Consider the following 20926-nt stretch of genomic DNA (forward strand, 5'->3'; position numbering starts at 1 on the left):
TTATATAATACTAAGGATTTATCACCCCTCCTTTAAATTCTTTCGATAATATAAAAGTCAAGCTAAACAAAGAAAATTAAGACTCATATTTTACAAATAAAAAAAAGTTATCATTTTTTTAAGTTTTATAAGTGTAATTACTCGTAAAATATATTAAATATGTATTTATTAAATATATTTTGCAAGACAAAACCTCTCTCTCATTTTTTTCTTTTTGGTTTTGTAGAGAAGGTTTTGAGTTGGTTATCTCTTGTTTTTTAGAGGAGATACTAGAATCTTGCAACGTTTGACATCTTTTTCACATGAGTATATGACACTTCTCTAGTCACTAGTGATTCGTGTTAAAAGTCATTTTTACTAGGGTTGGCAATGCAGGCCGGTCCGCCCCGTTTAGGCCCGTCCCGCATAAGGCTCGCACACTGCGGACCGGTCCGCCCCGCCCCGTACATTTTATGCGGGCCGCATACTCTGGCCCGCCCCGCATATACGTTGGCCCGAGGTCCCGCGGACCGGCCCGCTTTTTTTTTAATTTTTAAAATTTTTTTTTATTATAAAACTTTAAATGTTTAAAAATTGGGAAACTTTAAGAAGTTCACAAAATTAAGTAAAGACTTTGAGGAATTAGATGATAAATTGATGATACATTGATAATTCAACATTTTCATCATATTCATACTATGACATACACAATGTATTCTTTAAATTTTAGCACATCAAAAATTACATAATACTTGTCTTTTCCAGTTATACAAGAATTTGAAATGTTAATGCAAGAGTCCATAAAAGAAGTAATTAATATACACAAGTGCAAGTTTTTTTTTAAAAAAATTTTATGCGGGCTTGCGGGTCGGCCTGCGCAGGCCGGCAGGCCGCGGACCTATACGGGCCGAGTACGCGCGGGCCTGCGGGCTCACTATCCTGGCCCGCCCCGTGTTTTTTCTGCGGGCCTGCGGGCCAGGCCCTAATTGCCATCCCTAATTTTTACGATGTTTATGCTTCTTCTTTTGTTAGATGTCTCAAGAGGCTTTTCTCTTGGAATCAAATATATCTTATTTTTACTTATTTGGGTGTGCAAATTTTTGTGAGGGCTCTTAAGGGACAATCTTTTTAACCTTTTGATAAGATTTGTAATAAACTTCCTTATTGGAAAAGAACAATGCTTAGTATGATGGAGAGAATTTAACTAGTGAATTGGATGATTCTTGACTTATTGTCCTATAACTTCTAACTTTATAAATGACTTATTGAGCTCATTCTTGAGATGGAATAATGGATTTGAAATTTTGTTTAAACAAGGGATACACAAAAACAATTATACTCACTGTCAGATGGTTTATCTTGTGTGGTTCTAAGATGAATTGTGGTTTGAAGGTTTATCTTGTGTGGTTCTAAGGTAAATTGTGGTTTGAAGGTTACTAATATTCAGTTGGAAAACAAAGCTTATCTACTACGTTTGGCTTGAGAGTTTGCTTATGACAAAACCACTTGGATTGATACATATTCGATTTCTTAAGTATAACTATCAGAAGTATATGTTCTTTAAATCATCGTCAATTTGGGATATTATTAAGCATGCATATGATGTTATTTTCGAAAATATTTTTTAAAATGATTGTATTGATCTTTGAAATTATTATCGGTGTTATGACATTTCTTATATGCACGCACACACACACACCCACACGCACACACACCCACCCACACACACACACACACACACACACACACACACACACACCCACACACACACCCACACACACACCCACACACACACACACACACACACACACACACACACCACACACACACACACACACACACACACACACACACACACACACACACACACACACACACACACACACACACACACACACACACACACACACACACACACACACACACACACACACACACACACACACACAGATATATATATATATATATATATATATATATATATATATATATATATGTATATGTAAAGAGATATCAATGAACTTTGATTCAACGGAAAATAAAAAGTCCAACAAAATCCATCACCTTACTTTAATATAATTTAAAAAACTCGATAAAAGTCCTAACAAAATCAATCATTTAAAAGTTCCACAAAAAATCATTAGGGTTTTTTTAATATTATTTAATATTTAGAATTTATGCAAGGGTTGGTGAGTCAATCTGACTCATCATGGATTCATTAGTGGTCTGGATCCATTTTGGCTCATATCGTAATTTGCAATTGTTTTTAACAGAAGAGAGGAAAACTGAAAGAAAAGGCACTTTTAACAAAAGAAAACTGAACTGAGTATATTGAATAGTTGTTACTTGATTGATTACAACATAGTAATAACATGTATTTATACACAAGGATAATGATATTATAACTAAATTTTGACAACTTTTTCTTACAATCTGAGTTGACATACTTCATACTTTAAGTGAGTTTGAAATATAAGAAAATGATAAAATAAAAAAATAGAAAGTCACTTAAAAGATGACAACTAATGATGTAAGAGAAAGTTGTCGAAATTTAGTTGTTATAACTTAATTAATTTTCCAGGAGAATGTTAACTAGTGTCTTAAGGGCACTAGTTAAAGATAATTAATTTGCATTGGTATCTTCAATTTTACATTAAAAGTTGAAATAATTAAATACATTAATTAATATAGTATAAATGCATATAACAAATTTTATAAAGACAAAAATATCCTTTTAAAGTTTTAGACATCGTACTGATATAGAATAATGACTTTGGAATTTTTAAGGTCTCTACTAAAACATTTTATATAGTTTTTTTTATATAAATTTTTTAGATGTTTAACATTTTTTTTGCTGGTTATTTTGTTAATTTAAATTTCCTTATGTTTAATTATATTTAATTTTTAACAATACTAAAACATAGTTATTTTATTATTTAATTTTTTTTAACTTTTATTTATGAACATTAAATAAAATATGAAACACACATGTACAACAATTATGAGTATTTTGTCTTTTAAATAAAATAAATTTACATTAATAGTGATTAAGTCAGATTTAATTTAATATTACACTTATCTGGTGTCCTTATGACATTGATTAACAAGACCCTTTTCCTTATATACAACAACACAACACTAACATATTAATGGTTATATATTAACTAAGTCTAACAGAATGACAGTTGTTTTAAGAGTAACAGTTGACTATATACTAATAGTTTTTAACCCAATCTAGCTCAAACTCGTAATAGACTTCACTAGGAGATTTTAACTCATTTTGACTACTCTAACTTATTTGTTAAAAGTAACCGCTATTTTAAAATATTTTGTATAAAACCGTCAAATATTTCTCTTTTGTTTTTCCTCTTTTCTATTTCTTTATTATATTTATAATTTTTACTACTAACATTCATATACTTCTTACTACTTTAATTGTTTTCAAAACTTAAAATCTTATTGTTTTAAAAAGTTGTTGTTTTAAAACTACATGTTGATATTTTGATTTCTTTATTATATTTATAATTTTTATCGCTAACATTACTTGCTACTATTCTCATTGTTTTAAAACTTAGATCTAATTTCAACCGATTTCTAAATTTTAGACTTTGAAAATGTATACAAAATGTTATGCTCAGTCCTACTACATATTTTTCAAGTAGTTTTTATTCAGCACATGTTTTAAAACTATTTAATAAATTCGTTATGCATATAAATGAAAGCATAAAATTAATTACAATTAAAGACGAGGTTAACGCGATTCATACATGACGTACATGATACACAGAAGACACATATTTAAACAACACAAATAAAAACTACCTTGAAAAAATCACGTCTATAAAACTTCAATTATTTTATTAAAAAAAAGCATGAATTAGGTAAGTGTTCTCAAAATATTAAAAAGTGATTTGAACAAACAACCAGAAAAAATAAAGTTACAAAAAGTGGACAAGTTCTCCAAGAAAAAAAAAAATGTGAAACACGGTTTTCCACGTTGAAAAGTTGCAACTACTGCACGAAACGAGATAGAAACACAAGATGCAGGAAGAAGAAAGGGCAAATACGTAAGTTTGGAGAAAGAAACCAAAACAAGGTATATTTGCCGCATAATAATTATAAATAATAAATAGAAATAATAATAATAATAATAATAATAATAATAATAATAATAATAATTCAGTGTGATTGATTACCACCACAAGCATCTCAGAGACTTTCCCTATATATATGCCGTCAAATCTCTCCAAAAATACCAAAAAACAATTTTTTCTCTATCTTTCTGCATTCCACATTTTCCCTAAATTTCCATCTAGATTCTTCCCCTTCCTTCACCCACACTCGTCATGAAGAAGTCCGGCATCCTCGCCGCCTCTGTCGCCGCCGCGTCCGCCACCGCCGCCTCCCTGTCCTCCTCCTCCCATCAGGTTCCTAAAACGTTTCGCCGTTTTCAATGCCCAACATAAGATTAGGTTATTATTATTTTGTGAAAAGAAGCACTTTTCTGCGTTTGGTGTCTGAAGCTGATTTTTTATTTTTCTTTTTCTTGCAGGATGATAGGAGAACCCGCGAGAACGCTTCCTCGCAGAATTCATCTTCTTCTTCGAACGAGAAATTTGCACCCAGATTTGATGGCTTGCGTTTCATTGAAACCCTCGTAACTGCCCACAGATGAGGATATATAGGTTTTCGATTTCTCCTCCAATTGGGCCTCGATTCTTCCTCGTTCGTCATATGTGAGAAAAATTTTAACTTCTTTTTTTTTTCCTCCTTTAGGAGCATTAGAGAGAAAAGTTTTGTAATGTTACGGGAACTATTTTCTGGATTTCCTTTCTGGGAAATTAAAAAGTTAAAGCTTTTAGGTTTTTGTTTATTCCCAATTTTTAACATCAATAATGGGTGACCCCTTGTAAGCCAATCGAAAGTCAAATTGTCAATGACCCGTGTTTGTACCGAACAATATATGTTATTTGTACTATGGGTTTCTCCATTATTATCAGAGAAGAAATACAATTGGTTGTGCATTTTTCCTTTTTCCTTTCTTTTTGTTTAGCTTCATTTCTTTTGATGAAGGAAATCAATAATGGAATATGGGTGGCGAAGGTGGTGTGTGGTTCAATTTGTGGTGTGTGGTTAATTGAATGTGTACAAATTATCGTTTTATCATGTTAAACATATTGAGAACCGTGTGATTTGAAATTTTGTAAATTTTGTGGAGTGTAGTGTTGGGTTTGATGTGATGGGTGCGTGGTGTTATCTCTGGTGTGGTTGTATGGAATATTCTTTGAGAAACAAAAAAATAAACATGTTGCAACTTGTGGAGGAAGAAGACACAACAATTTATGGTATTTTACTATTTGGTCACCCCTGGTGTAGCGCAAGCAGCTAAAATTGTCTGTCAAAATTGGTGACTGTGACACTCATAATGAAAACCAATGCCCAGTTTCTTCTGAATCTCTGATATTTTGTATCATGTTGTCGTAACAAATTATTATGATGAGTATGTGGTTGAATTGAAGGAGCACTCATTGGTGTGAAAGCTTAATACGAAGGTGGCATCTATATAATAAATGTATAATTGGGGTGTTTTGAAATATATAATAATTGTTGGAGGGCATTGTTGCAAGGGCACTTTGTTGATTAATTCCAACGCAACTTTGAAAAGACGAATTCTCCACTATCAAAAAGGAAGGTTTGAATTGTTGAAGAAGAGTATACAGCAGTTGTCACTACCTAGGGCTTAGACCAAGTGCACAACTTGACCTTATCGAATGTAGTGTTTGTGTGTGTTGTGGATTCAGATGATATCTCCACAAACATGGGTACAAAGATGCGTGAAGTTGTCCACAATTGATATTTTCAACTTTCAAGAGGATTTTCCATCTCAACCTACACCTTTAATAATCATTCATTCATTGCAACACATTTTAATTTAAAATCAATAAAATTTATATTAAAATTTATATTTAAATAAAAATATTATTTTTATTTTATTATATGTGGTCCCTCAAATTTTTATATAGTTATAAATAAAATTTTAAATTTCGAACCATTTATTTAAAATCCCCCACTAGAAACATATCTTGGTGATGATGTAATGAATGGGTGGACCAATAATTTGTTAAACCAAAGGTAGCTGTGCCGAATTATCCAGCTTCACCAAAGTTCATGGTACTTTTTATCTTTTAGGTGAAAAATCAATTTCATACATTCCATGAGAAAAAATATAGCATCCAATATAAATATGTGGTTCAAATTAAATTAGGGACCATATTAAATGCTCCAAAATCAATTTATCAAAACCAAACCCATTAATGTTCTGAAAAACAAACAATACTGTCCACTGGAAATTTCCCATTTCGAATAGTTACCACCTTGAAAATGAAAGTTCCTTTAGTTTCATTGCCATTATTTTATTGACATTCTCAATTTTAGTGCAACAAAAAAGCATTTTAATTATATTAATTTTCTCATTTACTTATTTCTCCATATTTTACTAACTAGATACACTAAAATAAGACTAAGATTGAAGAAAATTAACGTTTTCGTTGACTTTTATAGAAAAATAGTTTTTGCAAACAATTAATAAATAATTATGAATAAGAACAATAATAAATAATAATAATAATATAAAATCACTTGCCTAGCTACAATTATACAATTACACGTTTCAGTATTTTGTGCAATATTCTTTTTCTTTCTGAACTATTTTCTTTTTACTGTTCTAGTTTTTTTTTTTAAAGAAAGAAAGGTTATAATGTTTTAATGTTAAAATGTGAAACCTAAGTATTAGAACTTTTTTCATAAAGGCAAAAACCCTATATCAATTAGAAACAGTAAGTGTCCCTTCAGGAACGAATGATTAGTTTAGGAAATTTAGAAATCAATTATCAATATTTATATTTTAATGTCGGCAAGATAATGATTTCAGTGATATATTGATACAATTTGGATGCTTCAACCTATGGACAACATCTCTCAGCCTTAAATTAGGTTTAAACGTACAAGTAAGTTTTAATTTTATTTAGTAAATTTCGTTTACAGTACACAATCTCTGACCGTCAGAACCGAAAAGTTTGAAACTGGAAACCCAATTTAACGGTGATAAGCACAAAGCACTAACCATCAGTACCTTTGTTATTTTTTACAACTATTTCATGTTCTTTGGTCAATCGTTTGTTTATTTATATATTTTCCGAGCTTAGTCTATGATTGAATGATTTGTACCTCGGACTTTTTCGTCCATCCCTATCGAATGGGAGGAAGTTTAATATTGTGTTTTGACATTCAAGTTAATTGAAAGATGATAAACATCAAACCGAGATGGATATTTTACACAACAATGTTTTTAGTGCAAACCCCACTTTTTTCAATTTTCACATTTGGAATCTTGTGTGTGCATCAGCATCTTTTGGATCAATCCACTTCACATCATCATCATCATTACCTTAAAAAGGTTGTCTTAATCTCATACTATTGTATTTGTTAAATCTTCTCTAAATTCCTGGTGCATTATTACTGTTCGTATCATGCTACTACTATTTACCATTGCATAAAATATGTTTGAGTACACTTTTAGGCTGGTCAAACATTTAAAAAGTTGTGTTAAAACTTAAAATAAAAACAGAAATTTCATTGTGTGTTCTAATCTGAGTGGCGTGAGAACCAAACCTATGGACCCCCCCTCTAATAATATAGGCATGCGTTGCTCCTAAGCTGTTCAAAATCAAACCAAAGTATATGCTGATTCTTGTTTCAATACTTTGACTCATTTCTTTACTCACAATTTGAGAAGAACCTCATTCTCTAGTCCTTAACAGAATTGGTATTCAATAATTGACTGTTCTTAGGAATCAGTTGGATTCTGTGCATATTTTACATTACATTTAATTAGTAACTTGTTCCAGGACTTTTAATTCGTTTGGTTCTTATATTTAACTTTTAATCAATTGAATTCTTATTTCTTATAAAAAGATTTAATGTAACGTTTTTAGTTAAACTGACTTTAACTAAGTGTCATACGTCAAAATATAGGTCTGAGACGTATCAAAATCTAGATTTACAACCTATTAAAATTTGAACTATTTTCTACTTTAGAACCAATCTGATTTGACATGGAACACCAGATTTTGAAACGTAGGTGTCAAACCCAGATTTTGATACATCAAATTTCTAAGCAGCATTAATACCAATTTAGTAAAAATTGTCACATTGAATATATTTTACCAACAATAAGAACTCAAGTGAATCTTTTGTAAGAACTAAGAACTCGATCAAACTAAAAAAGAATATATAGGAACCAAAACAAAACAAAAGTTTAAATATTGACACTAAATTACTAATTAAGTCTTTACATTATTATTAATCAATGAAAGAGACCCACATGAAGTACCAAAGAGAATGATTAAGCTCTTTTTCTTTAAAATACAAAGAAAAATAACAGTTGGGGGAAAGATAACACCGTTATGATGCATTCCCCTCCATCCTATCCAACAATAGTCTTAAGGCAATGATAGATTCAAACCATGGACAACTACATTTCTATCTTGTCACCCAAAAAAGGGTACACTTCCATCCAAATGTTTTAAATGGAATCAATTCAAACTGAAATTTAAGACTTGAAACCTTTCTCAGACGTCAATGTGAAGAAGTTAGAAATTCTTGACTACATAACTAAAAGCCATAATTTCCCATTGAGCCTATATGTACAGAGTTGAGAATTTTCTCATTTCCAAAAATTGCAACAGGCTTACTGTGTATATGTTGTCAGAACAATCTTGGTTAGATGTCTCTATCGGATGTTGGTTTGCCTCACTTTTCTTGTTATGGACCTTCCCATGCGAACCCGTCTCTTCGTAAGGGCTTCTAGTAAGATTGTTAAAGCATGCTCTATTGCTTCTGCTTGTTTATCCAATTCAATGGATCTAAACTGTGGAAGAAGTTGCATCTCTGAGAGCAAGCCAGCAGCAGCTGCCGCTGTGCATGTACGATCCCAAGATGGCTGTGGTCTGCACTTGAAAAACAAGGGATGAACATAAGTTACATTAAACACAACATAGTTGTCTGGTCTTAATGTCATTTTCTTACTCACCTAAGTTTATGCATAGCAGAAGCACCAGGATTTAGGGATATACATGGAAGGTCCTCATCCCCCCAAACTAACTTTGCTTTATCCTGTTGGAAACAAAATTTCAAGCAAAGTTACAAACTAGCATAGAAAAATTGTAAATGTTGCTTCAACACAAACTTAATTCATTCCATTGACTTTAAAAACTTGTTTTTTATAATCCAATTGAGTCATCATAAAATACCAAAGCCTATTCTTCTTGATTGTTCCACCTCGTTGTCTACCCATAAAAAAATATATTAACTCTGATGCATTGGCACCTCATTGATGTTTTTATCTTTAAGGTTTCATCTCAGATAAAAATCGGTTAATAGACAGCATCGGTATATTGAATCTATGAGAGAAACTCATCCTTCAGTAAAATTCCATGTTATGACCCATTGCTTTGCAGTTTGCCACATGTACATTCTCATCCTAAGGGGAAAAAGCAAAATAAAACAAAGTATCACATAGCCTATATCTCTGTCCTAATCATATATAAAAAATAAAAGGGCATTTGCTCTAGAGGTGATCTTTTCCTGGCATAAGAAATTCTAATGCCACAATTGCTGTATTTTGCTCAGCAAAAAGGAACAGTATCTGATCATAAAAAGTGGTAGCCTGTGTCAGCAATGTTTTTGATTAAGTTGAAATTTTCTGTTTCCTTCCACCTCATGATTCAACGACTTGAACGAACTTGTACCAGAGGAACATGTTGAATACTTAATTTACTTCTAGAATCAAATTATGAAGATATACAACTTAAGAAAAGGAAGAAAGCCATCCAGAAGTACCTGAAGGCGCCTAAACATTGCTGCTGAATTGCTCCACGTCCCATCAATCAAAATAAAATGATGGATTGTTTCTACTTTCAACTGTTTCACACTCAAAAGAAAATTATTACCTGATTGCACTGAACAGAAAACAGCGAAATCTATATTAAAATGCTACAAGCAACATTGTCATATTTATTTTACATGTGGCATTGATTAGCAGAAAATAAAAAAGATATTCTATTTAGAGTGAAAGGTCACTTGTAATTTATAAGTTGTCATTTTCAGTGCCAATAATCCATTTAAAATGTGTAACTTAACCCACACCCTAGAGATATACTTCAGAGCTTAAAACTTCAAATCATGAATTGGTCAGGCTCTCAAAAAACTTCAATTGTAGGCCATTCTTGCAATGCATTTGGGCTCTACTAATCCAAAGTAGGAGGATATTCAACAAAAATACCTTTTTGTTTCCATTAACATTGGTGAACTTTACCACTATCAAAAATATTAAGATTGCATACACAAAAGAAGGAAAGCAATGGACCAGAATAAAAAAGTGCATATTGCTTTATATTCGAATGCCTAACTCTTCAGTATAGACAAAGTCACTAGCATTATTTGGTAATCAACAAGATATAGCAATCATTATAATGCTTAAAATAAAACCTCTGAAGGTGCAACTTCATCACTTGTAACTGGTTCCTGATCAAACGCATTTTTAACTGACTTTAGAACTGCACTTTTGTTGGGATAAAGGCACCACACCTTACTTTTTCCTGAAATAAGGACAATACACAGCCAAAGCAACTGAGTACAAAATGAGCAGCAGGTTCAAATATTAAAAGACACGGAGCATAACAACAGTATTAACTTAAATCATGAACCAGTATCTAAATTACTGGTACCAGGCAAACCAGTTAAAAATTACTACAATAAGAAGATCCTATTTGAAATAAAGAAATACAACCATTTGTCCCTGACCAAATCTGGTATAGAGTATTATATTTCCTTGATTACTTTTTAAGCAGTGATAGTCAGTGATATTAAACTCTAAGAAAAATATATACAGCAGAAATTGTAGAAACAAACATAGATCCTAGAGTATGAAGCAAGATCTGACTATATCAATAACAACAACTACATTCACTGTCAATTTACATAAACTTAAAGACCTGCCACTTTTAAGGAATTCCACATAATTTCTTCGTGTTCAGCAATGCCAAAAAGGCACAAAGATGCTGCATCAACCCCAAACACCTGCCACAAAATCTTTCCAGTGTTGTTCTGTCTCAAGAAATCCTACATTTGATGGCCAAAATGTGTATGCATCATGAGAAACAGATAAAACCCAAAATGAAGAACTTCCAAGTAATCACAAGTTACACCTAAACCTTGGGATGCATATACAGCCAAAATCTTATTCCCGGGTGTAGCGAGCAGGATGTAACTTCTGAACACATACAGTCCTCCATGGGAAGCCAGCACTACAAAATTTGAAAACCGAAGATTAAAAGCATAAACATGTTCACCATCACCCAGCAAATGCATCTTCCTAAAACTTAAGTCATTTTAAGAAGAATGAATCTCCATTTTAGTGACTAATTGTGTGGCACTATCATGGTAGTTCTTGAAATTGGAAAAATGACATATAGATTCCTTAAGATCATTGTGATTCTGATCTCTGATATGTATAGCTTAGTATCATTTTCACTCCTTCAATTTTATGACTTACTATCGTCAACCATAACCATATCGAGCTAATGACAGGTACTATTATGAAAACAAATTTCAATTTCAGAACTGTTTGATATTTTTCTATATTCCATTTAAGAAAGAACAAACCTTCTGACAAAGGTAACCCCTGCTACCGAGAATGCGACAAGCTATCTGTCTGGCTGAATAAAACTGAAGCTTCTTCTCCGAATCAGCCAAAGCCTGATACGTGGCACGGTGTTTCTTATCTTCTTGTATTCTAAAATTCCCCTAAGCATCCGAAAACCCAATTAATAAAAACCGAAACTTTAGAGCACGTAAACACGATGATGGGTGCCCTTACCTTTAACTTTCCACCATTGCCGCCAAAACTCATGTGGGCATCCAAGTCTTGTTCAAGCCCCTTCAAATCGCCGACAATTTGGGCCACCATGGTGGGGAGTGGGGAGGTGGTGCCCCAACCCTGCCATTCCTGCAAAGACACCACCCCTTCTTCTTGGGCCATATTTGTGTGAGAGAGTGATGAATGACCACGAAGGTTACTGCAATGGCGTCTGAATGGCATAGGGAAAGGAAATGAGACAGAACAATGGCATAGGAAAAGGGGCTTTGTCGGAAGAAGCGTTGACACCAAGTTTTTGTCCATTCCTATGTGTAGGAATTGTTTCATCTGCACTATCCCAAGTAGCCCAAGAGTGTGGCCCATATCAAAGTTTAATGCTTACTATTCTTTCATTCAATAAAATCTCCTTTGTATAAATTAAAACAATAATAAAATCAACATAGTTTTTTTAATATAAATTAAATTATGTAAAAGAAGAAACTAATTTTATTTTGTAATGAAATTTTTTCATAAACATATCCTTTTTGAAAATGAGTGTTTTCTTTTTCTTCTATGTTGTTGTAAACAGTGGTCACAACATTATTATTTAATTTCACATTTAATAAATTTATGTACATGATTATTAGTGAGAAAAAGGGTTAACAAGAAAAGTCATTAAAAATGAAATATTAGAATTTTGGATTAGTTAGCATAAATTTTATTTTACACCTTTTAGTCTGTAAATATTATTTTTTGCATTTTGTTGGAAACATATTAAGTAATAATAACTTGTTTAGGACCAAACCATGTTAAATTTTTTATATACTTCTATTTAAATCTTTGTTATTATTTATGGTGTGTTTTCAGAACGGTTGCTCTGTGTATAATCATTGATTAGTGAATTTCAATTCTGCACTTGTTTTTAGTTTTTCACATTTCAGAAGAACGGTTACTCAATAGTTCCGTTTTTATAGTTGAGTTAATCTTAGTAATTCCTCTCTGCATTGTTTACGTTTTAGAATTTCTGATTTTAATATGCGATTAACACTTCTAGTTATGTTTTCCATTGCTCTCTCATGATTCTACTCACGTTCCATTTCAATTCGACGATGTTCACATTAAAATTCAAATATTATAAAAGAAATATAATTCTTTTATGGGAAACAAAATTTTGATCATAATTCTCTTTTCTCAGCTACCATTCCCATAGCAAACTCAAATATTAAAATAAATGTACGTCTATATAATAATATATAAGATAATTATTTATATTTTAAAATATCAATTTTATTCTTTATAATATAATTATTTATTAAATTTTTTAAAATTAATATTTATTTTTACCTATTTTTTATAAAACTGTTTATCATTTTTTTATTTATTAACAATTAATTTTTTATTTATTTTACTTTATTTTTAATAAATATAAATTTATTTTATATATTAATTTAATAATATTAAATTATTATTACTTATTAATAAATTATCATTTATATTTAAAATATATATACACAAACGCCACTATACACTAATATTACTACAGAAGTTACCAGAATTAACATAAAATAATAAAGTAAGTTATCACTTCAATATGTTGTAGATAATAATAAATAATAAATATACTGAAAACGTTAAAGTACTTATGCTAAATAATGCAAAAGTAGAGTAAAGTTTTTATGCCGTATAATACAAGTAAAATAAATCTTTTTCTTAATTTAATATTGACCTTAACTTCTTTTTTGTTTTTTTGGTTAAAGCCTGGTTTACGCTAAGATAAAGAAAGTAACGAGTGAAGAAATAAAAGGAATACGAGAAAACAAAGAAAAATTAATAAACATGGAAAACCTTTGATGTAAATATAAATGGATTCGTGGGAAAAAATTGTATAATTAATTCTATTCGAAGACATAATTATTATATCATAATATTTTATAAATATTTATGATTTTATTAAAAACTTAATTAATTATTTAACTTTATTTTATATAATTTATATTATTGATGTTTACTTTTTATTAAGAGAATAACATAAATAATTAAAATAGTAATATTAAAAAACATATTAATTATAAATAAATATATTTCTCTTCACTTCAATTTTTTTTTCTTTCCTTTAATTTAAATAATTTTATGCTTCACTTTTTTTCCACTAACTAAACTTTTAACCCCCCAATAGAACCACTTTACTAATTTAAACTATTCCAAAATTTAGTAATTAAGCAAAACAATATTATAATATTCTATACCATCCCTCTAAGCTAATTCATTATTGAGGATCCTAATCTATATAATCTCATGTTGCGATGCAAATAAATAATCATAACAGAAAAAATATATAATTACAAATTAGGGTAAGCTAATATATTTGAAAAGGAAAAGATTTACAAACAGACAAAGGACTTAAATAAACAATCACTCACAAATAATTCTACTAAATATTCACGATATCTACACCAACTATAACTACTACCCTTGGAGGATTTCATGTATTGAATTAAACTCAAATTATATATTTGCTATGAGGCTCTGGATAGATGTTGGCTTATGATATTAGGACTCTACCTAGTCCTCTTACATGACATGATAAGTTCATTATAACACGACAAAAGGGTTTTCTTTCAAATCAATTTTCGGTCATAGAAATCTCCATCGACTCTCACTACCTGAATGTATTCCTCCATGTGAATAAAGTCTAGATAATCTCCTATCGAGTTTCTATTCAATACACCTTACACAAGAGCGAAATACTTTCTCCCTTGAAAACCATTTCACTTCCATCACTTCACATCTTACACATTGTATACCTCATCATATTTACATTTAAAGCATTTCCCATCTCAATCATTTCACACATTAAATTTCTTTCAATAATTAACCAACATTTGAAATCATTATAAAACATTTTCAATCAATCCATCTTTCTTAAAATCAAATAAACATTTCATTTATAAAACCCCCTTTTCTCAAAACCAATGAAACATCTTATTAGCAACCCCTTTCTCGCTAAGCAACAAAAAGGCTCGCCAAACCAATGGGTATTGGAATAAAATGTTTAAAAATTCAGTGAGGGCACACTCTTATTTCTCTAACTTTTCACAAAAATATTCTCGCTCAACGAGTGATCCTCTCCTACCTCACTAACTTTGTGAATCTTGCTTCTTGCTCAGTGAGTGTAACATTTGCCTAACGAGTCTCCATAATTCATATTTATATGAGATATGTGAAGTTGATTCAATTGGCACAACAAATACTTTTCTTTCCTTTAACAAGTTAAACCAAATTATACAAGTTCAAAATATGCCAATTGAAATCAATTGTGCCAAATTTACATATTTTTGAAACAAAGTCCTCATCAAATCCCAAATATATGTATCAATTTTAACAAAAACATTAATTCAACCATTTCAACAATTCACACTATCAAACATGCAAAATTGCATCATACATCAAATTCAACTACACTCAATTAGGAAATTCAACAACAATATCATTCAATAATACCATCAATTTTAAATATCTAACTTCTCTTACCTGATTATGAGCAAGCACAAACCACTTTTCTGCCTTTAGGTACCCCTGATCACAAATAAGACAACATATGCATAAGGAAAGCTCAGATAAATGATCTGATCATACCCTAACACTCCTAATTGAATAGAGATTCATCTAGAGCTTTTAAATAATACATTTAACCACATACGCCCACTATACACACATTTAAAAAGGCTAATACACTTTAAAGAGAGAGAAAAATAAACTTATTACGTTTGAAAAACGAATCAGATACAAAATTTGACCTTGCCAACCGAAAAAGTTTGAGATAAACTACGTGGTTCTTATAAAATGAAACTTAATTAATAAAATTTTTTATTTATAATTTAAATTTTAATAATAAAATATTTCAATATCATCTTTTTAGATTACTATTGCTCTTAGTTTTTTTTTTGACTTAAAAGAACTTTCTTATTTATTTTATTACAAAATTTTTCTATTTTCTCAATGATATAATTTGAAGTTATTAAGATTATCATATTTTGTTTCAAGGATATGTTTTTACTATATTATAAAAACAGTTGATTGTTAATAAATCACGATATTGTAGTTTTAATTTTTTAAAAGTGTTAATATGTACAAATATAATAATAACATTATATATATATATATATATATATATATATTGCATAGCATATCGTAATGTTGACATGCTGCAATTCTATTAAAGTCCATAATTTTTCTTTTTACAGTGATGTTAATTTGATTGTTCTGAATTCACGTGATATCAGAGCGAGAAATGGATAATTGAAGAATGGATAACATAAAAATGCTCTGATACCATAAAAATGCTCTTATTGAGTAATTCACTTTCTTTATATAACAATTAGAGTTGATTAAAAATAAAGGTGTGTAGTATTTCAATTAAAGAAAGAAAAAGAAGAATATGAATATAATAATCATATCACCGGATTAAAATTTTCTATGTTTATGATTAAGTTAACACTAACATAATTTTAGCCTTTATGAACAATATCTTTGATTCTATTACAAATTTGAATAATTGATTTTATAACTAATAATTGTTATAAATTTTATTTTAGAGGTTATTTAATTGGAGAGAAAGAATATAAAAAATATTAATTTTTCATGTGATGATGTAATAAAATATATTTTTTATGTATTTAAAAAAAATTTAAATAAAACTCTAAACTTAATTTCACATGAAAATAATTTTTAATACATAAATTAAAGTTAAAATCACTTTTAAATTAAAAAAAAATACGATCAAATTTTTAGCATTAACCACTTAACATATCAAGTTTTTAATTATTTAATCTTGTTTTAATTATTATTCAAATATTTTATTTTAATTATGTATTTTATTACAATGTAAAAACATATATTTAATATTTATTTAATTGTATTCTTTTTTGTGTATTGTTTTAGTATTTTTTTAATTATTTATACTTTATAATATAGAAATATTTATTAACAATATTCAATCATTTATTTAAATTATTCATATTGTTGTAACAGAAAAACTTATACAAATACGTATTAATAGTGCAAATATTAAAAAATAATAATAAATTACATACACTTAAATAATAATAATAATAAAATATGTATGTTGAATATAATTATTATGTTTTCAAAATAATTAATTATATGTATATTTTCCTTACAAATACATTTTCAATCACGTCGAAAATTAAACTAAGATTTTGTCTTTTCGTATTTTTACATTTTTCAATATATTAATTTTCACACTTTCTTCTTTTAACCCGTGTAAGCAATATTTGAATGATCTAATAACACTCTTAAAAGACACTAAATTATTAACTGAGAGTATATGTAGTTTGACATTTCCCCGCATATTGTAATTACCAATTTCTTAAAACACAGATAAGGACAAGAATTAACTAAACAAATAAGCGAAAACGAGTGTTGATTTGATCACACACAAAAAAGAAAAAGAAATATATAACTTTTAGTTGAACGATCAATTATTAAATTAAAAATCATCGAATAGTTATGCTAAAAAGATATATAGTAATTCTATGAACATAAATATGGTATATTTGATTATGATTTAGTAAAAGTTAATGAAAAAGTAAATGTAATATATAATTTAATATCTTTAACGTTTTTTGAAAGATAGAAAAAATAAATAGGCAGTAAAGAAGTTTAGTATCCGGTGGGCAAGCCGCGGAGAGAGGAGCCCGATCCGTTGGCCAAATTTTACTTTATTTTTTATTTTTTTAACTTTCAATAAAAAAATATTTATTTGGCAGTAATGGTAGAAGCTTGATGGAAGCTACTCTGTTGAACTTTCTCTTCCTCTGACTTCTCTGCCTATAAAACAAATCACCACTCTTTTCCTTTCTCTGTATTCATTCCTTCTTGCACTCATTCACATCTCACAATTCCTTCTTTCACCCCTTCAATACTCAACACCTTCTCTTCCTTTATTCTCTTATCTGTAAGTATTCACACACCCTTTTCTATCACTCTTCTTGCAATTGCCTCCTATGCTTTACTTGTTTCCTTAGCCTCTTGCTTTCATCTGGGTTTTCAAATCTGCAACAAAAAATCTCTCTTTTCCGAAAGTACCGGGAAAAAATTTGTTTTTTACTCGACCCTCTGCTTTGGAGTTCTTCATAGTTTCCAACAATGGTTTTTTTTATTTGGGTGGCATCGTCGGAATGAACTTTCTCTGCAGAGGTTTATGTTCAAAGCTGAAACCTAGTATTCAGTTTTCCGCCCTTAGTCAAAAATAATGTAATCTGGAATCTTCTTCTTTTTGCCTTAAAGGTTACTGTCAATTTTCATCTGTTTAATTGATATTGATAAATTTCAACTCAGCAATTTTGGTTTTCACCTCGGTCGCATGGAGATTGAGTTAGGATTACAGCGTAGATTTAATCGCCATTATTGATAGTATAAGTTGTTTTCCTGCCTTTTTTTTTTATACTGGGAAACACTGAGATTTGTCATATTTTTCTGCTTGGAGGGTTTGTTGCTTCTTAATTAGAAGAACCTTTTCTATATAGAAACGCCTCCTTAATTTAACGCTTGGGGCGTTATTATGACTATTCATTGACTTTGCTACTGCTATTTACATTGAATAAGGCGAGTTCTTTGGAAAGCATACGTTTTGTACCTTTTCTTCTGAATGTACTTTTGGAAGGGGTAGTGGGTGCATTACATTGAATAAATAATTCTGATAGAGTTTTGTATTTGTAGCTTTCTTATTTAGATTAGATTTATGATTATTTCTATAAGCATGTAGGTGGGTAGTGAGTCTGAAACAATCCTCTTTTTGTTTTTGATGTTTTTTTCTTCTTGTTCTCGCAATTAATGTTAATTAGTGACTGCAATCCCTTAAGTAGTTTAGTGTTTACACGGAATATTAGTTCTTTTTTCTTTAAAAGGGACATCACAATTACGGGGTTATTTCTAACACTAATTGCTCATAAGAAAATTAAACATTTTTGTCTGGTAGCTCTCTCCATAGCTGACAAATTTGGTGATTGAACAAATTGAATCACATGATACTTGTGTTGAAACAACTGAAAAATTTGGTAGGTGAGCTGATGTTAACCTACTCGCTTTCCTACCAAAACTTGGTGTTCTATCTTAATCACTTTGGGAAAATTTCCAGAGAGGTTCTAGAGAATTCAAGACGCCAAATCAAAATCTGAATTGATTGTTCACTGGCCTTGTACAAAGCTTTCAAGTAAAGAATGAATGACTTGTTCTGGATGCATTTTTGTTTTCATTTAAAACTCCTAATTTCTAGCAGTTTTTTCCATATTAATTTGTGTACCTATTTCTAGACCTTTTAGCATTGATGGATTGTGGATTACCTATTGGCAGACACTTACTGTTCTTGCACTTTTTTCTTCAGATTCAGGCGCACTGCACAGAACATTAGCACAAGACAAAGGAGACATGGCCTTAAACCAGTATTTTGAGGACGTTGTGCCCCAGTTGGATTCCTTTGAAGATAAATCATCTCTGAAGACATGGAAATGTGGTGGTGATGATGATATTGCAGATTCAGATAAAAAAGCCTCCAGTGGCTTTGAGTGCAACATCTGTCTGGACTGTGTGCAAGATCCAGTGGTTACTCTCTGTGGTCATCTCTATTGCTGGCCCTGCATTTACAAATGGCTTAACTTCCAAAGTGGCTCCTCCGAAAATGAAGAGAAGCAACAATGTCCAGTGTGCAAATCAGAAATCTCAGAGTCATCACTTGTTCCACTATATGGCCGTGACCAAAGCACACTACCTTCCAAAGGAAAAGGTCACCAAGTAGGGATTGTGATACCAAGAAGACCCCTTGGTCCTTCATGGCTGACCAACTCATCAAGATCACGGGATTCTGAAACTTTTTCCCGACATGTTTATCATCACCGCCATTATCCCAATCATCCTCAACAGTTCAACTCAATTCCTGGCAGTTACCCTTCACCAATGTTCAACGCTGGTGGTTCACTAGCCAATGCATTTGATCCAACATACGGAATCTTTGGAGAGATGATATATGCAAGGGTCTTTGGAAACCAGTTGACTAACATCTACACATACCCAAATTCATATGATCCTTCAGGGAACAGTAATCCAAGGGTCCGAAGGCACTTAATGCAAGTTGATAGGTCACTCAATAGAATCACATTTTTCCTCCTTTGTTGCCTAGTTTTGTGTCTTCTCTTATTCTGATTGCTATTCCATATTTTTTTTCTGCTACACATCCCTGTATAGAATACAAGCACTATGCGGATTCTGCTAGAAGCATCATATATTTTAGAGTTGTTTGATGTTTAGATGTTTGTAACAGGCCCGTTTTGGTACATAGCTTAATTGTGGACTTAATGAATAAATGTTTATCGTATTAGCATTTGTGTTCAATGTTTTCTATAGTGGTAGAAAAAGAACAAGGTTAAACTATTGTCATATTATAAGCCCCGAAATATGTGTGGTAAACAATTTGATGGGTAGATCATACGTTATTTTTATAATCCCTGAAATAGATGTTTGCGTAAGTTTGCATTTGTGCTCAATTTGGACTTTCAGTTTTTTGTAAGCTAAACTATCTTACATTTCCGGATTCTTTATGCATTCATTGTTCAGAGGTTCTGTGTATATAGCAGAAGATGTAAGTTATATAATTTGGCTTGCATGCTTTTCTAGGATTCCGTGTAGCGTGTAGGGTGGCTTTGCTTCTGAATGAAGGCAGGAATTGGATAATTTTCATTCAAATTTCTATGAAAAATGGAATAAAAGTAATACCTAAACTTGGTTTTGTAGTCATGGCTTTTTTTCAAAGGAGTTAATATATATTTTTTTTTTTGAAAAAGGAACTCTAGGTAATGTTTATGTTGGCTTTGGATAATCTATTTAATTATGTTTTATTTACAAATGAGAGATAAAAAGGGGTAAGGGAATTGGGGGATGGAAATCGATGAAGTAAAGTTGGGGGCAAGCAAACTCTTGTTTTCGGCCTTCAAAATGGGGTTATATTATATCAGT

The 20926-nt window shown here is 30.6% G+C and overlaps 3 protein-coding genes across 4 annotated transcripts; 2 read left to right on the plus strand and 1 right to left on the minus strand.

Moving 5' to 3' along the window:
* The first annotated feature begins 4222 nt into the window (after positions 1 to 4222).
* On the plus strand, positions 4223 to 5003 carry LOC114183916 (uncharacterized). Its single transcript, XM_028071097.2, has 2 exons — positions 4223 to 4406; positions 4532 to 5003. Exons 1-2 carry the CDS (start codon positions 4326 to 4328, stop codon positions 4652 to 4654), a joined length of 204 nt encoding a protein of 67 aa, XP_027926898.1. The 5' UTR covers positions 4223 to 4325; the 3' UTR covers positions 4655 to 5003.
* A 3311-nt stretch (positions 5004 to 8314) lies between these two features.
* On the minus strand, positions 8315 to 12272 carry LOC114186287 (DTW domain-containing protein). Its single transcript, XM_028074345.2, has 8 exons — positions 11918 to 12272; positions 11704 to 11844; positions 11253 to 11345; positions 11034 to 11160; positions 10528 to 10637; positions 9880 to 9960; positions 9071 to 9153; positions 8315 to 8987 (listed from the first exon to the last, which is right to left on the minus strand). Exons 1-8 carry the CDS (start codon positions 12242 to 12244, stop codon positions 8771 to 8773), a joined length of 1179 nt encoding a protein of 392 aa, XP_027930146.1. The 5' UTR covers positions 12245 to 12272; the 3' UTR covers positions 8315 to 8770.
* Positions 12273 to 17688: 5416 nt separating this feature from the next.
* On the plus strand, positions 17689 to 20291 carry LOC114185679 (E3 ubiquitin-protein ligase RMA1H1-like). 2 transcript variants are annotated; one of them, XM_028073547.2, is made up of 2 exons: positions 17689 to 17873; positions 19302 to 20291. In XM_028073547.2, the coding sequence occupies exon 2, from the start codon at positions 19346 to 19348 to the stop codon at positions 20114 to 20116; it is 771 nt and encodes a 256-aa protein (XP_027929348.1). In that variant the 5' UTR covers positions 17689 to 17873; positions 19302 to 19345; the 3' UTR covers positions 20117 to 20291. The 2 variants fall into 2 exon arrangements, with proteins under 2 accessions (XP_027929348.1, XP_085529001.1); XM_085672875.1 differs by lacking the exon at positions 17689 to 17873 and adding an exon at positions 17880 to 18172.
* The last annotated feature ends 635 nt before the right edge of the window (positions 20292 to 20926 follow it).

This window comes from Vigna unguiculata, chromosome 5 (assembly GCF_037176805.1).
Source record: "Vigna unguiculata cultivar grain cowpea cultivar isolate G323 ecotype 2 chromosome 5, ASM3717680v1, whole genome shotgun sequence".
Taxonomy (NCBI): domain Eukaryota; kingdom Viridiplantae; phylum Streptophyta; class Magnoliopsida; order Fabales; family Fabaceae; genus Vigna; species Vigna unguiculata.